Source organism: Bombina bombina, chromosome 3 (genome assembly GCF_027579735.1).
Source record: "Bombina bombina isolate aBomBom1 chromosome 3, aBomBom1.pri, whole genome shotgun sequence".
In the NCBI taxonomy this organism is placed as follows: domain Eukaryota; kingdom Metazoa; phylum Chordata; class Amphibia; order Anura; family Bombinatoridae; genus Bombina; species Bombina bombina.
Window position 1 is genome coordinate 288,160,561 of NC_069501.1, and position 17,660 is coordinate 288,178,220.

General features: G+C 41.3%; 1 protein-coding gene across 2 annotated transcripts in view; it reads left to right on the forward strand.

Moving 5' to 3' along the window:
- LOC128653202 (4-hydroxyphenylpyruvate dioxygenase) overlaps nt 1–17,660 on the forward strand; it is a 156,076-nt gene that overhangs the window by 119,046 nt on the left and 19,370 nt on the right. For both annotated transcript variants that reach the window (XM_053706347.1, XM_053706349.1), the window contains one exon: nt 17,204–17,326. In XM_053706347.1, coding sequence (XP_053562322.1) covers nt 17,204–17,326 — 123 coding nt within the window. The remainder of the gene's footprint in view (nt 1–17,203; nt 17,327–17,660) is intronic.

The following is a 17,660-nucleotide window of genomic DNA, read 5'->3' on the forward strand; positions in this document are numbered from 1 at the left end:
GAACCTGAGGGTTTCTTTGATTGCTTCCCCTTATGCCAAGAAGACTTGGACTGCTCCTGTTTAGAAGAGGGAGAGGAAGACTTTTGACCTTTGAAGTTATGAAAGGAACGAAAATTAATTTGAGGTCCTTTGAGTCTGTTCTACTTGTCTTGCAGTAGAAAAGATCCTTTTCCACCCGTAATATCAGAAATTATTTCTGCCAGACCAGGTCTGAACAAGTTCTTACCCTTGTAAGGAAGTGCCAGAAGCTTGGACTTAGAGGTAACATCAGCTGACCAAGATTAAGAGCCTTAATCTTATCTTGTATCTCCTCCAATGGAGTCTCTACTAAAATTGATTCAGACAAGGTGTCACACCAATAAGATTCCGCACTTGCTACTCTGGCAATACAAACTGCAGGTTGCCATTTAAGACCTTGATGAACATACATCTTTTTCAAATAAGCCTCCAGCTTTTTGTCCATGAGATCCTTAAAGGAGCAGCAATCCTCTATAGGGATCATAGTTCTCTTAGCCAGAGAAGAAACAGCCCCTTCTACTTTAGGCACTGTGCACCATGAATCTTTAATGGAGTCAGCAACAGGAAACATCTTTTTAAAGACGGGAGACGGTGAGAAAGGTATCTATGGCTTCTCCCATTCCTGTGAAATAATCTCCGTCACACGGTTTGTAACAGGAAACACTGCCACAGAGGAAGGAACATCATAGTATTTATTAAGTTTACTAGACTTCTTAGGGTTGACAACGAAAGAAGTATCGGCGTCGTCCAAAGTAGCCAATATCTCCTTTAACAGTACATGAAGGTGTTCAAGCTTAAATCTGAAGTGTACTTCTTCAGTATCAGATGAACGTATTATACTGTGAGATTTCACCCTCACAGGCTACTGATGTATCCTCCTCATCAGACTTATGAAGGAGAGCAACCTGCGTAGCAGTAGGTGGAACAGAAACCTTACTATCTGAATGTCTAATTTTCCTCTTGCATTTTCTCAGCATAGGAAAAGCAGATAATGCTGCAGATACCGCAGAAAATACCTTTGCAGCAAAATCTGCAGGCAAATAATCTCTTCCAGGAGGCTGAGAGGAAATGCAAGGCACTGTATGTGACGCTATAAAGGCTTGAGACGTTTGAGGAGAAAGCTGTGGCATTGCCTGAACAGCATTATCCTGAGAGACATTGGGCTCAGAGGGCAACACTTTTTCTTTAAATTGAAGTGTTCTAGCTAAGCATGCAGCGCAGAATTGCATAGGCAAAACAATTTGTGCCTCAAGGCATAGCAAGGATTTGTCAAAAGACACAGAGTCTTGGTCCATGTCCATAATACTAAATAAAAAAATCACCAAATTGTAGAAATGTTTTAAATACACTGTCACTTTAAGAATTTTTAATACCACAGCCACTTAACGTTATGCCAATAATAATAATATTTAAAATAATAAACCAATCAGGCCCCCTACACCTCAGACAGGCTTACCATAACACTTATACACAATTTGGCTGCCAGAAGTCTTTAAAATGATCATATAGTAGATTGACAATGAAGAGACTGAAATTCAATGACGCCCCTCCGCTCTGTGAATATCCGACTGCAGAGAGAAGTCACATGACCGGCAGAGAGAGGAAACTACGCAGCAAGTAAAAGGTGCTTCTTTCCCTCTGCCTACAACACTGGAGCTTAAATAACACAAACGCTCAAGCAGTCTGTCAGTTAGCCTGTTCTAGCTAAGCAAGCAAAGAAAAACAACTGCCAAATTTTAAGTTTATACATAAATCCCTGTATAAAACATAAGCCACACACATACTAATAAAGTATTTCTATAAAATTAGCTCAAAGAGGAAAAATGTCCCAAATAAAGGGAAGATTAACCCCATGGTGTGTATTTATTATTGTGCGAACAGACATGATCCGATATTGCGGATCATGTCCGCTGCATATCGATAAATGCCGACAGCATGCGCTCTCGGCATTTATCATTGCACCAGCAGTTCTGGTAAACTGCTGGTGCAATGCCGCCCCCTGCAGATTCGCAGGGCCGCTAGCAGGGGGTGTCAATCAACCCGATCGTATTTGATCGGGTTGATTTCTGTGCGCCGCCTCAGAGCAGGCGGAGAGGTTATGGAGCAGCACTCTTTAGAAACACGGGGCATCAAGCTCCATACGGAGCTTGATAAATATGCCCCCTAGTCTCAACTTACATAATGTGCCTGCCCACTGCCAAAGAAAATCCTGTATAAAGGATTTTAAAAATGTCCCCATCTACTGCATATGACATATTCTTCTGAAGTGCAAATCTCCAAGACCTAGAAAACAAAAAAAGCACTTACGTGCTGTCTGGCAGGAAGACAGCTCACAAGGTGTGAAAGGACACATACTCATTACAGAGACCTGTAGAAAAACCTGTAGAAACCAGTAGGAAACAAAGCAAGGACTACCTAACTGCTTAAAAGCCACCACTACTCTACTGAAGAGATTGATGTGGACTCAGCTAAACCCAAATTCTTGCTTGCAGGGAAAAGTACCCGAAAAAGGAATTCATTTCTTCAAACACCAAACTTCACCTCCTCCAGAGGCAAAGAGAATGACTGGGAATTATGGGTAGGGGAGTGGCACTTAACAGCTTTGCTGTGGTGCTCTTTGCCTCCTCCTGCTGGCCAGGAGTGATAGTCCCACTAGTAATTGAATGACGTCTTGGACTCTCCATATCTTAGGAAAGAAATTGAAGAATTCCTGGATTTCTAAAAGAATGTTAGCTTAAACTATGTTTTTCAACATTGGGAAAGAAAAACTTTCCAAGTTTTGTGAAAGATTTTTTTCTTGTAACATGCTTTCTGGTTTGAATTAAAGGGACAGTCTACTTGAAAATGCTTATTGTTTAAAAAGTTAAATAATTCCTTTATTATCAATTCCCCAGTTTTGCATAACCAACAGGGTTATATTAATATACTTTTTAACTCTGTGATTACCTTGTACCTAAGCCTCTGCAGACTGACCCCTTATCTCTTTCGACAGACTTGCATTTTAGCCAATCAGTGCTGACTCATAAATAACTCCACGGGAGTGAGCACGGTGTTATCTATATGGCATACATAAACTAACGCTGTTTATCTGTGAAAAACTTTCAAAATGCTCTGAGATCAGAGGCGGCCTTCAAGGGCTTAAAAATTTGCATATGAGTCTACCTAGGTTTAGTTTCAACAAAAAAATACAAAGGGAAAAAAAGCTAATTTAATGATAAAAGTAAATTGGAAAGTTATTTAAAAGTGAATGCCCTGTCTGAATCATGAAAGTTTCATTTTGACTAGATGGTTCCTTTAAAATGTCTACTACAACATCAGAGAAGCCTCTGTTTTAAAAACATAAATTATGCTTACCAGATAATTTCCTTTCTATCTGTATGAGGAGAGTCCAAGGCTTCATTCCTTACTTGTGGGAAATACAGAACCTGGCCACCAGGAGGAGGCAAAGACACCCCAGCCAAAGGCTTAAATACCTCCCCCACTCCCCTCATCCCCCAGTCATTCTGCCGAGGGAACAAGGAACAGTAGGAAAAATATCAGGGTATAAAAGGTGCAAGAAGAACAAAAACAAATTTAGGTCCGCTCCAACTGAGAAATGGATGGGGGCCGTGGACTCTCCTAATTCAGATGGAAAGGAAATTATCTGGTAAGCATAATTTATGTTTTCCATCTTAATATGAGGTGAGTCCACGGCTTAATTTCTTACTTGAGGGAAACATAAACCCAAGCTCTAGAGGACACTGAATGAAAACAGGAGGGCAAAAAAGATATGGACCCTAATCTGAGGGCACCACAGCCTGAAAAACCTTTCTCCCAAGAGCTGCTTTACCTGAAGCAAAAACGTCAAACTACAAACAATGCCGAAGTCTGTCTAAAATCCTTCGTAGCGTGAAGATAGAATTTAAAAGCCAGAACCACATCCAAATTATGAAGTAATCGTTCCTTTGAAGAAGGAGGATTAGGACACAAGGAAGGAACCATAATCTCCTGATTGATGTTGCGATCAGACACAACCTTAGGGATCAAACCCAACCCAGTGAGAATTGCCTTATCAGAAAAACTAGGTAAGGAGGCTCACATTGCAAGGCCGCCATCTCGGAGACTCTGCGCGCCAAAGCAACAGCCAATAGAAAAAGAACCTTCTAAGACAGTAACTAAATGTCAGCTGAATGCATGGGCTCAAATGAAGCCCTTCTGCAAAACCTTAAGAACCAAATTTAAACTCCAAGGATGAGCGGAATGTCTAAAAACAGGCCTGATTCTAGACAGAGTCTGAACAAAAGACTGAATATCAGGAAGCTCAGTGAGCCTCTTGTGTAATAACACCGATAGAGCCGAAATCTGTCCCTTTAAGGAACTAGCAGCAAGTCCCTTCTCCAAACCGTTCTGGAGAAAGGAAAGAATCCTGGATACCCTGACCTTATGCCAGGGGAATCCATGTTCTTTACACCAGAATAAGTAGGTCCTCCACACCTTATGATAGATGCGACGGGTGACCGGCTTTCTGGCTTGAATGAGAGTATCAATCACTCTCTCAGAAAAACCTCTTTTGACTAGGACTAAGGGCTGGTGCAATACTGCCCCCTGCAGATTCGCAGACGCTAGCAGGGGGTGTCAATCAACCCGATCGTATTCTATCAGGCTGATTGCTGTCTGCCACCTCAGAGGTGGCGGACGAGTTAAGGACTAGCGGTCTTAGGACCGCTGCCTCTTAACTTCCGCTTCTGACGGACCTGAAGAGGAGTGGGTTGGAAGCAGCATCCGCTGCTTCATAAATCGACCCCAATGCGTTCAATCTCCACGCAGTTAGCCTCAAAGAATCTAGATTTTGATGAACAAAAGGACCCTGTACCAGCAGGTCCCTGCGACAAGGTAACCTCAATGGAGGAGATGATGACATCCCCACCAGGTCTGCAAACCACATCCTTCGCAGCCATGATGGAGCAATTAGAATAGTCGAAGCTTGCTCCTGATGCGGGCCACTACCCGAGGTAGAAGTGAAAACGGTGGAAAAATGTAAACTAGGTTGAACCCCCAGGGCACCTCTAAGGCATCTATTAGCTCTGCTTGGGGATCCATGGACCGCGACCCGTATATGGGTAGCTTGATGTTGAGTCTGGACACCATGAGATCTATCTCCGGTGTCCCCAATCTGTTGCAAATCTCTGCAAACACCTCGGGATGGAGTGAACATTCCCCCGGATGAAACATTGTCTGCTGAGAAAGTCCGCTTCCCAGTTGTCCACACCCGGAATGTGGATCGCTGACAGCGAGCAGTTGTGGGCCTCCGCCCATTCCAGAATCCGAGATACTTCCCTCATGGCTAGGGAGCTTCTCATTCCCCCTAATGGTTGATGTAAGCCACCGAGGTAATGTTGTACGATTGGAATCTGATAAACTTGGATGAACCCAGAATAGGCCAAGCCTTCAGAGCGTTGAAGATCGCTTGAAGTTCCAGAATGTTGATCGGGAGAAGAGATTCCTCTCGAGACCACCAGCCCTGTGCCATCCTGGCACCCCAAACAGCTAACTATCCTGATAGACTTGCGTCCGTAGTCATACCAACCAAACCAAAAGTTACAGTAACTTGAGGTGATATCCAATGCGCAAACATAGGAGCGTGAGAGTATTGTTAACCATAATGGGTACAATGTAAGAGTATGATTAATGGTTAATATGAAAGAGTGAGATTAATGAGATAATATCAGTTTAAGGCTAGCGGAAAGCCCATTTTTATGAGTGTGACCTGGAGCTGGTAGCATAGTGGTAAATGCTGCTAATATAACTATAACTGATTAGTACTAAGCACCAGTTAAAGGCTAACGGAAAGCCCATTATAACAAGTCTAACTTGGGATTGGCAGCTCAGAGGTGAATGCCGCTAATATAACTGAAACCGAGCAGAATAAAGCTCTTTATTATTAGGGTGTTTAGTGGCATATATCATATAGCGAACTACTCAACAACGTATGAATGTGTATCTAAACAAGGTCAACAGTGTGAATGGAGAGATATGCATAAATATCGCTAACAAAATCAAATACAAGGAGCCCATTACTAAAAGTATGACTTGTTAGCTTGAATTTCAGCGTGGAAGTTGCTAATACATTTACAATAGATCCGAGCTCTCCATAACCAGTGTTTGATTGTTTGACTAGCACAAAGCACCAGTAAAAGGCTAAAGGAAAGCCCATTACAAGGAGTCTGACTTAGGGCTGAAAGTACAGTGGTGAATGGTGTTAATATAACCGCAACTGATCAGTATAAAGCTCTTATTATCAATGTGTTCTGTGACACATACTATATAGCGAATCACTCAATAATGTATGAATGTGTATCTAAACAGAGTCAACAGTGTGAATGGAGAGATATGCAGAAGTATCGCTAACAAAATTAACTCAAATATAAGGGCGTTACTATTGAGTTATTATTAGTGTGTTTAGTTACATACATTACATAGTGAATCACTCAACATTGTATGAATGTGTATTCAGAGTCAATAGCTTGAATGGAGAGATATATAGAAGTATCGCTAACAAAATTAACTCAAATATAAGGGCATTACTATTGAGCCAAAATAACCACAAGAGAACAGAAAACTCATAAAAACTATGACTTGTTAGCTTACATCTCAGAGTAGATGTTGCCAACACATTCATAAAAGATTTAAGTCCTCCATAACCAGTGTACGTAGTGACTTACACTATAATGTGAACCATCCAATTAGACACAACTATTAACTTATTAAATTGATCAGAGTGATTGGAGAGTTATATATAATTTCCAGCGCAATACTAACTCAAGAGCTAACATTAACTACAAACGATAGCTATACGTCAAATATAGAAAACTAAGCACAAACTGCCACAACAATCTGTCACTGTTAAAATAAACCATTGTTACTAAAAAGGTTACAAGATTGTTGCTCCAGAAAGTGACACAATCCAACATATATAGTTATTGCATTAGCCAGTGACCAAAGTACCAATTGTTACCAAAGGTTGCAAGATTGTTGCTCTAGAGAGTAACACAATTAAAAAAAAACATAATTTATGCTTACCTGATAAATTTATTTCTCTTGTAGTGTAGTCAGTCCACGGGTCATCCATTACTTATGGGATTATATCTCTTCCCCAACAGGAAGTTGCAAGAGGATCACCCAAGCAGAGCTGCCATATAGCTCCTCCCCTCACATGTCATATCCAGTCATTCGACCGAAACAAGACGAGAAAGGAGAAACCATAGGGTGCAGTGGTGACTGGAGTTTAATTAAAAATTTAGATCTGCCTTAAAAGACAGGGCGGGCCGTGGACTGACTACACTACAAGAGAAATAAATTTATCAGGTAAGCATAAATTATGTTTTCTCTTGTTAAGTGTAGTCAGTCCACGGGTCATCCATTACTTATGGGATACTAATACCAAAGCTAAAGTACACGGATGAAGGGAGGGACAAGGCAGGAACTTTAAACGGAAGGAACCACTGCCTGAAGTACCTTTCTCCCAAAAATAGCCTCCGAAGAAGCAAAAGTGTCAAATTTGTAAAACTTTGAAAAAGTGTGAAGTGAAGACCAAGTCGCAGCCTTGCAAATCTGTTCAACAGAAGCCTCATTTTTAAAGGCCCAGATGGAAGCCACAGCTCTAGTAGAATGAGCTGTAATTCTTTCAGGAGGCTGCTGTCCAGCAGTCTCATAGGCTAAACGTATTATGCTACGAAGCCAAAAAGAGAGAGAGGTAGCCGAAGCCTTTTGACCTCTCCTCTGTCCAGAGTAAACGACAAACAGGGAAGAAGTTTGACGAAAATCTTTAGTTGCCTGCAAATAGAACTTCAGGGCACGGACTACGTCCAGATTATGCAAAAGTCGTTCCTTCTTTGAAGAAGGGTTAGGACACAATGATGGAACAACAATCTCTTGATTGATATTCCTGTTAGAAACTACTTTAGGTAAGAACCCAGATTTAGTATGCAGAACTACCTTGTCTGAATGAAAAATCAGATAAGGAGAATCACAATGTAAGGCAGATAACTCAGAGACTCTTCGAGCCGAGGAAATAGCCATAAAAAACAGAACTTTCCAAGATAACAGCTTAATATCAATGGAATGAAGGGGTTCAAATGGAAGGCCTTGCAGGACGTTAAGAACTAAGTTTAAGCTCCACGGCGGAGCAACAGTCTTAAACACAGGCTTAATCCTAGCCAAAGCCTGACAAAAAGCCTGAATGTCTGGAATTTCTGCCAGACGCTTGTGTAGAAGAATAGACAGAGCAGAAATCTGTCCTTTTAACGAACTAGCGGATAAGCCCTTTTCTAAACCCTCTTGTAGAAAAGACAATATCCTAGGAATCCTAACCTTACTCCATGAGTAACTCTTGGATTCGCACCAATACAAATATTTACGCCATATCTTGTGGTAAATTCTTCTGGTAACAGGTTTCCTAGCCTGTATTAAGGTATCAATAACCGACTCCGAGAAGCCACGCTTTGATAGAATCAAGCGTTCAATCTCCATGCAGTCAGCCTCAGAGAAATTAGATTTGGATGGTTGAAAGGACCCTGAATTAGAAGGTCCTGCCTCAGAGGCAGAGGCCATGGTGGACAGGACGACATGTCCACTAGGTCTGCATACCAGGTCCTGCGTGGCCACTCAGGCGCTATCAGAATCACCAATGCTCTCTCCTGTTTGATCTTGGCAATCAGTCGAGGAAGCATCGGAAATGGTGGAAACACATAAGCCATGTTGAAGACCCAAGGGGCTGTCAGAGCATCTATCAGCACCGCTCCCGGGTCCCTGGACCTGGATCCGTAGCAAGGAAGCTTGGCGTTCTGGCGAGACGCCATGAGATCCAGATCTGGTTTGCCCCAACGATGAATCAGTTGAGCGAAGACCTCCGGATGAAGTTCCCACTCCCCCGGATGAAAAGTCTGGCGACTTAGAAAATCCGCCTCCCAGTTCTCCACGCCTGGGATGTAGATTGCTGACAGGTGGCAAGAGTGAGACTCTGCCCAGCGAATTATCTTTGAGACTTCCAACATCGCTAGGGAACTTCTGGTTCCCCCTTGATGATTGATGTAAGCCACAGTCGTGATGTTGTCCGACTGAAATCTGATGAACCTCAGAGTTGCTAACTGAGGCCAAGCTAGAAGAGCATTGAATATTGCTCTTAACTCCAGAATATTTATTGGGAGGAGTTTCTCCTCCTGAGTCCATGATCCCTGAGCCTTCAGGGAATTCCAGACTGCGCCCCAAGCTAGAAGGCTGGCGTCTGTTGTTACAATCGTCCAATCTGGCCTGCAAAAGGTCATTCCCTTGGACAGGTGGGGCTGAGAAAGCCACCATAGAAGAGAATCTCTGGTCTCTTGGTCCATATTTAGTAGAGGGGACAAATCTGAATAATCCCCATTCCACTGACTTAGCATGCACAATTGCAGCGGTCTGAGATGCAGTCGCGCAAATGGTACTATGTCCATTGCCGCTACCATTAAGCCGATTACTTCCATGCACTGAGCTACTGACGGGTGTGGAATGGAATGAAGGGTACGGCAAGCATTTAGAAGTTTTGATAACCTGGCCTCCGTCAGGTAAATTTTCATCTCTACAGAATCTATAAGAGTCCCTAGGAAGGGAACCCTTGTGAGTGGTAATAGAGAACTCTTTTCCACGTTCACCTTCCACCCATGCAACCTCAGAAATGCCAGAACTATCTCTGTATGAGACTTGGCAGTTTGAAAACTTGACGCTTGTATCAGAATGTCGTCTAGGTACGGAGCCACCGCTATGCCTCGCGGTCTTAGTACCGCCAGAAGTGAGCCCAAAACTTTTGTAAAGATTCTTGGAGCCGTAGCTAACCCGAAGGGAAGAGCTACAAACTGGTAATGCCTGTCTAGGAAGGCAAATCTTAGGTACCGATAATGATCCTTGTGAATCGGTATGTGAAGGTAGGCATCCTTTAAGTCCACAGTGGTCATGTACTGACCCTCTTGGATCATGGGTAGGATGGTTCGAATAGTTTCCATTTTGAATGATGGAATTTGTTTAGGATTTTTAAGTCCAAGATTGGTCTGAAGGTTCCCTCTTTCTTGGGAACCACAAACAGATTTGAATAGAATCCCTGCCCGTGTTCCGTCCGCTGAACTGGGTGGATCACCCCCATTAGTAAGAGGTCTTGTACACAGCGTAGAAACGCCTCTTTCTTTATTTGGTTTGCTGATAACCTTGAAAGATGAAATCTCCCTTGTGGAGGAGAAGCTTTGAAGTCCAGAAGATATCCCTGAGATATGATTTCCAATGCCCAGGGATCCTGGACATCTCTTGCCCAAGCCTGGGCGAAGAGAGAAAGTCTAATGTTAATGTTTTGATAAGTACTATTTTATATTCTCTTATGGAAAAAATTGGATGTCGAAACTTTTTTAAAAAAAAATATATATTATACTTTATTTGATTCCGGTAAACTTACCCAATAATAGTGATGCTAAAAGTACAATTAAACAAATATTATTACAAATTCCTTCAAAGTTTAAAAAATGACACCGGTGTCTCTATGTATCTATGTATAAAATGTACGTAATATATAAAAATATATGAATATATAAAAATTAAATTAAAATAATATCGTTGAAATCTTGCAATTTATACAGTTATAGGTTTATCACAAGTTGTAATTTCTAACAAAATGTTTTTAAATACAATTTAATAGTGGATAAGACAATAGTTGCTGTATAGTTCATATAGGATACTTTGTTTCAAGTTAAGCTGTGCAATTGAGATCTTATCTTAGGTAACTATATATCAAATGTAGAGGTATGTTGGTGCGATTTTTTATCACACTGTGATAAGGTGCTAACGGTTAGGTGCTAACCGTTTGCTGATGTTTTTTAAGTTTCTCCGGTTTTTCTATTCTGTGGTTTGTCTGTCGGTCAGTGACCGATCACGATGGTATGGTTGTTGGATGACCTCCTGATGTGGAATATTTGCGTGCCTCTCCGGTCCGTTGTTCCCAGGTTTCTTTGATGTTGGTCAGTGACCGATCTGAGTACTGAAATGTGGTTGTGGGATAAGTAGAAAGTTTGTGGGATAAGTAGAAAGTTTGTAGGATAAGTAGAAAAAGGAATTCTAGTTATCAATGTGATCTTTGCGGTTAAATATATGCCGCTAAGTAGGAACTTGAATATTTCACCAGGGTGCAGCTGGTATTCTCTTCTATGGTCTTCTCAAATGCTTTGCAGGTGTGCTCTGGTATCAAAGGATTTGAGAAGACAAAGAGAATACCAGCTACACCCTGGTGAAATATTCAAGTTCCTACTTAGCGGCATATATTTAACCGCAAAGATCACATTGATAACTAGAATTCCTTTTTCTACTTATCCTACAAACTTTCTACTTATCCCACAAACTTTCTACTTATCCCACAACCACATTTCAGTACCCAGATCGGTCACTGACCAACATCAAAGAAACCTGGGAACAACGGACCGGAGAGGCACGCAAATATTCCACATCAGGAGGTCATCCAACAACCATACCATCGTGATCGGTCACTGACCGACAGACAAACCACAGAATAGAAAAACCGGAGATACTTAAAAAACATCAGCAAACGGTTAGCACCTAACCGCAACGAAGATCCCACCAAGAAATCCTTAAGAGCGCGATCGGTCACTGACCGACAAAGGACAAGATAACAAAGCGGCCACGGCAACTACACAAGCATTTACATAAAAGTGAATTTCCTCGCAGCAAACAGATAAGCCCACCTAACAAGAGGAAACCAAAGCGGCATTTATTTAACCGCCAGCAGCCCATATAGAACTGCCATCAGCAAATTATTGGCATAGCGGCGTTTATTTAACCGCCATCATCTCACAAAAGTGATATCAAACAGATACACTTTAAGGTACTAATTTGTATACTTGTATCACAGTGTGATAACAATCGCACCAACATACCTCTACATTTGATATATAGTTACCTAAGATAAGATTTCAATTGCACAGCTTAACTTGAAACAAAGTATCCTATATGAACTATACAGCAACTATTGTCTTATCCACTATTAAATTGTATTTACAAACATTTTGTTAGAAATAACAACTTGTGATAAACCTATAACTGTATAAATTGCAAGATTTCAACAATATTATTTTAATTTAATTTTTATATATTCATATATTTTTATATATTACGTACATTTTATACATAGATACATAGAGACACCGGTGTCATTTTTTAAACTTTGAAGGAATTTGTAATAATATTTGTTTAATTGTACTTTTAGCATCACTATTATTGGGTAAGTTTACCGGAATCAAATAAAGTATAATATATATTTTTTTTAAAAAAAGTTTCGACATCCAATTTTTTCCATAAGAGAATATAAAATAGTACTTATCAAAACATTAACATATATTGAGCCCACATATTATCACACATATTTACAGTAAGACACATTGGGAATAGCAACTTGGTTTGCGCCACCTACCACAACTAATTATAACTCTTTAAACTTTGGGATAAAGTTTACTTCAGGTGTGCTAGATTCCCCACCAGCTAGACAGTCTAACCCTACCAAACATGGAATGATATCTATGCTGGACACCATGAGCCCAAATCACCTTTATACACCGGGCCACAGATGGCCTTAAGGAGGTCTGGAGGACAAGACAACTGGAAGTAATTTTGCAATGTCTCTGGTCTGTAAGAAATATCTTCATGGATACAGACTCTATTATCGTGCCCAGGAATTCCACTCTGGTACTGGAAACCAGAGAACTCTTTCCTAAGTTGATCTTCCATCCATGAGATTGAAGAAGATCTCTCGAATGGTCTTCTGCCAGCCGACAGGACGGGGCTTGGACCAGAATGTCGTCCAAATAAGGCGCTACTGCAATACCTCTGGATTTTGCCACCGCGAGCAGTGCCCACAGAACTTTCGTAAAGACTCTTGGAGCAGTAGCCAGACCAAAGGGAAGAGCTACAAACTGGAAGTGCTGATCCAGAAAAGCGAATCTTAAGAACTCGAAGTGATCCCTGTGTATTGGCACATGAAGGTAAGCATCCTTCAAGTCTATTGTGGTCATGAACTGTCCCTCTTGAACTAAGGGGAGAACAGACCTTATCGTCTCCATCTTGAACGATGGCACAGACAAAAACTTGTTTAAGCACTTTAGGTCCAGAATCGGGCGAAACGTACCCTCCTTCTTTGGGACCACAAAAAGGTTTGAGTAGTATCCCAGATCTCTCTATGGTAGAGGTACTGGCACAATGATTCCTAGGGAGGAGAGATCCCTCATGCACTCTAGAAAGGTGTCTCATTTTTCTGGCCTTGAAGACAGGTTTGATAAGAGGAATCTGCCTCTAGGTGGATGAGTTTTGAAACCTATCCTGTAACCCTGGGCAATGACCTCCAGAACCCAAGGGTCTTGCACGTCTCCCAGCCAAGCCTCCACAAAGAGAGATAGTCTGTCCCCAACACGATCCAGTGACGGATCTGGGGCCGCCCCTTCATGACAATTTTCTCTCGGCGGGCTTCTTGTTCTGCTTGGATTTGTTCCAAGATTGAGATGGTTTCTGAGTTCCCTTGGACTAATCAGGTTTCACGGAAGTCTGCTGGCTTTTGGACTAATCCGAACGAAAGGGACGAAAATTAGGACCCTGTCCTTTAGCTTTATTCTTCTTACCCTGCGGTAAAAAGGCACCTTTGACCCCAGTGACCATGGATATGTAGAGTCCAGTCCTGGACCAAAAAGGACCTTCCCCTTAAATGGAAGGGAAAGTAGTCTAGATTTTGAAGTCATGTCAGCAGACCAAGACTTCAACCAAAGAGCCCTACAGGCTAGAACAGAAAAGCCTGATGTCTTGGCATTCAAGCGGATAATCTGCATATTTGCATAACAAATAAACGAATTAGCTACTCTCAAGGCCTTAATTCTTTCCTGGATTTCATCGAGGGGAGTTTTCACCTCGATCATCTCCGAAAGAGAGTCACACCAATAGGTAGGGGCTCCAGCCACTGCAGCAACCACCACTGCAGGCTGAAATAAAAATCCTGTGTGCTGAAACATCTTTTTTAACAGAGTTTCTAGCTTCTTATCCATGGGCTCCTTAAATGATTAACTATCTTCAAGCGGGATAGTGGTGCACGCGTGGCGATAGCTCCATCCACCTTAGGGACAGACCCCCACAACTCTAATTGGGAGTCGGGAACAACTTCTTAAAGGAAGGGGAAAAAGCGGATTTAAGTCTTTCCCATTCATTCTAAATTATATTTGCCATCTTTACGGGAACCGGGAAAGTTTGTGGCACCACCCTGTCCTCATAATCCTTATTAAGTTTAGGAATAGAAGGTTTCTTGGGTAATTTAGGTTCCGAAACCTCTAACGTAGCCAACACTTCCATTAACAGAAAGTGTAAGTGCTCTATCCTAAATATAAAGTCTGGTTCGTCCGCAGCCGGAGGCTTAGAGGCAGCCGATTCCGACCCAGAAAGAGCATCCTCTTAAGTATCAGAGGCATCTTTATCAGCGGATAATCTAGTATCAGATAAATCCAACAAGTTGGTAGATGACCCCTGGGAAGGATAGCAGTATTTAACCTTTCTCTTGCGCTTAGCAGGGCGAGGTAAAGCACTAAAGGCCGCAGACACTGCCGTTTGCAACTGTTCAGAAAAGTCTGACGGTAAGAGGGCCCCTCCCGATGGAGGATTAGTAATGCAATGGGGAGCTGCATGTGGAATAGGAGATGATTGCAGGGAAAGCACCTCGCAGGACAGAGACCCCTCAGAGGTGGACAGCTCAATGGTACTAAACATCTTGTTCTTTTAGATATAACTACTTTATCAATGCATGTGGAACATAATTGAGCAGGCAAATATACCATAGCCTCCTCACAATAAAAACAGGTATTAGATTTGGGTAAAGAGGGAGTACCCTCTAACGCATCAGAGTTCTCCATAGCTTGCGCTTTTACGATGGACTACAGAAAAAATAAATGGCACCTTTATACCCCCATTAGCCTGGGGCACTCACCACCTCCTATGACCCAGGCCCCACAAAGAAACCGCTTTGTCTCCTGTAAACCACACAGTCAGGAAAGAGGAAGTTAATGAGGCCACACACAGTCACATGGAGTGCCATGCAGGAAGAAAAAGTGCGCCAAACTGACAGGCTGCGCAGTTATCCAAAACAAAATTAAAACCTTAATGTTCCCACATTTTCCAGAGCCTCATCTCACACATGTCGCAGCAAAAAACATAATAAAGCAAATCATGTATAAATTCCCCCTGTTCAATAATCCTCTTCCAGAGATAATAACCCTTGATTCCATACAGATAAAGGAGTCACATTGTGATCCTGTCTTCTTTACGTTATCATATAAGATAAAATGAAATTATCTTACCGGAATCATCGCCATGGAACAGACACACAGCCTCTCAAGTTTGACAGTCTTGTAGCATTGCACCTGACATGGACTTGAGTGATAGAAGTAGGCAGTGAAACTCGTCAACACTGTTTGCTTAGGGGTTGTTAATACGAGTCTGGATGGTTTCGCAGAAAGACTCTCCCTCCATCTCCAAACCCTAACATTCGTCAATGCTCTCACTGAGAGGCTGACAAGACTACTTAAAACTCCAGTCCCATAGCGAAGAGTACTACCCTCCATAAGAGACTACTCCGAATCTTCCGACACTTCTCTGCCATCCTCCTGTGACGAAAGGCAAAGAATGACTTGGGGATGAGGGGAGTGGGGGAGGTATTTAAGCCTTTGGCTGGGGTGTCTTTGTCTCCTCCTGGTGGCCAGGTTCTGTATTTCCCACAAGTAAGGAATGAAGCCGTGGACTCTCCTCATATTAAGATGGAAATTAGGCATTCAATCTCCAAGCCGTCAAGTTCAAACTCAAGATCTTGATGATAAAAAGGGACCTTGAGAAAGTAGGTTGTGTCACAGTAGAAGAGACGATGGAGGAAAGCTGCACATCTGAAACAGGTCCGCTAACCAAGTTCTGATGAGCCAGGCTGGAGCAATCAGAATTACTGATGAGTTTATGCTTGATTTAACTCTTGGAAGCAGGACAGTTGGAGGAAAGATGTAGGCAAGTCAAAACAACCAAGTAACTGCTAGATTATCTACAAACTCAGCCTGCAAATCTCTGGATCTTGCAAAGTATCTAGGAAGCCTGTTGTTTAAACAAAAAGCCATCAGATCTATCTCTGAGAGACCCCATCGTTCTACAAGCTGATTGAAAGCCTCCAGATTTGGAGACCATTCCCATGGAGAGGTTGTCGACTGAGATAATCTGCTTCCTAGTTGTTTACTCATGAGATGTGAATCCCAGAAATTATACATATATTGTTCTCTGACCAATTCAAGATCTGTGATACCAACTTCATTGCTAAGGAACTGTGTGTTCCCCCTCAACAATTGATGTAAGTCACTGCGGTGACATTGTCCAATTGAAAACAAAGATAAGATTTTTTTTCAGAAGAGGCCAGCTTTGAAGGGATATTAAGTTTACTTGCAGTTCCAAGTTATTTATTGGTAACCTTGCCTCCAGAGGAGACCAAACTCCCTGCGCTCTCCTGGGCCCCCATACTGGTTAGGGTAAAGATGGAGCCCTAACCAAGATACCGGTAATTAACCTCTTAAGGACATATGATGGAATTTTTCTGTCTTAAAACAATTGAGCAAACTGAAAGCTGTGTCCTTAAAGGGTTAAATATAATTATCAACTCTACATGATACCCACCAATGAAATCCCTGCCTAACACATAACCCCTTCAGAAAATTACAAATATGAACATCCAAAAACAAACTAGTAGCGCTAAAGTGATGTATTAAATGTAATGCATCACTTATCTATGTTGAAATATTTTTATTGAAGTTATCCATTTATATGACATTCTGCTTATATAGGATTAAATAACAATAGATCTTCAGAACAGATAGCAATTATTACAGTATAATTCTTAATTATATTTTACGTATCTCCACATGTAGAGAATACTATCGTAAAGGTATATATGTATAGATCCATTGTTTAGAATAGAAAAGCTCACTGAATACAAAGATAAAGAGTAATAGAAAAGAAAGAAATAGAATGTTAAACCATTGTCTTTTTATTATGCACTTGTTAATTATGTAATTCTACTGCATTGAGTGGTCCTTTAACCATAAACATATATTTGTTTTTGCAGGTAAAAATTCTGAAATCTCGAGGCATTGAGTTTCTTTCGACCCCTGATGCTTACTATGAACAGCTAAGAAAAAACCTTCAAAATGCAAAGATCAGTGTGAAGGAAGATATGGATACACTGCAGGTACTATCTGAATCATGAAAGTTTATATTTTGTTAATTTTTATTGAGAAGTTGCATGAAACATACAGAGACATTTATCATAATCTGATACATGGAATAATACTATACAGAGTAATGTTATAAAATTGAGTCCATGTATACATATTCAGGTCCAGTAGTCTATGTCAGTAAATATCTATGTATGAATTCAATATAAATTTAAATATATATTTTAATTTTCTAGAACTGATAATCAAAGAGTTAGGTATCAGAGGTATAAGAATGAGAGGAAAGAAGGTGGGAGAAGAAAAAGGGAAATAGAGAGGTATTAGTGAGGATCATACAAAAGATAAAGA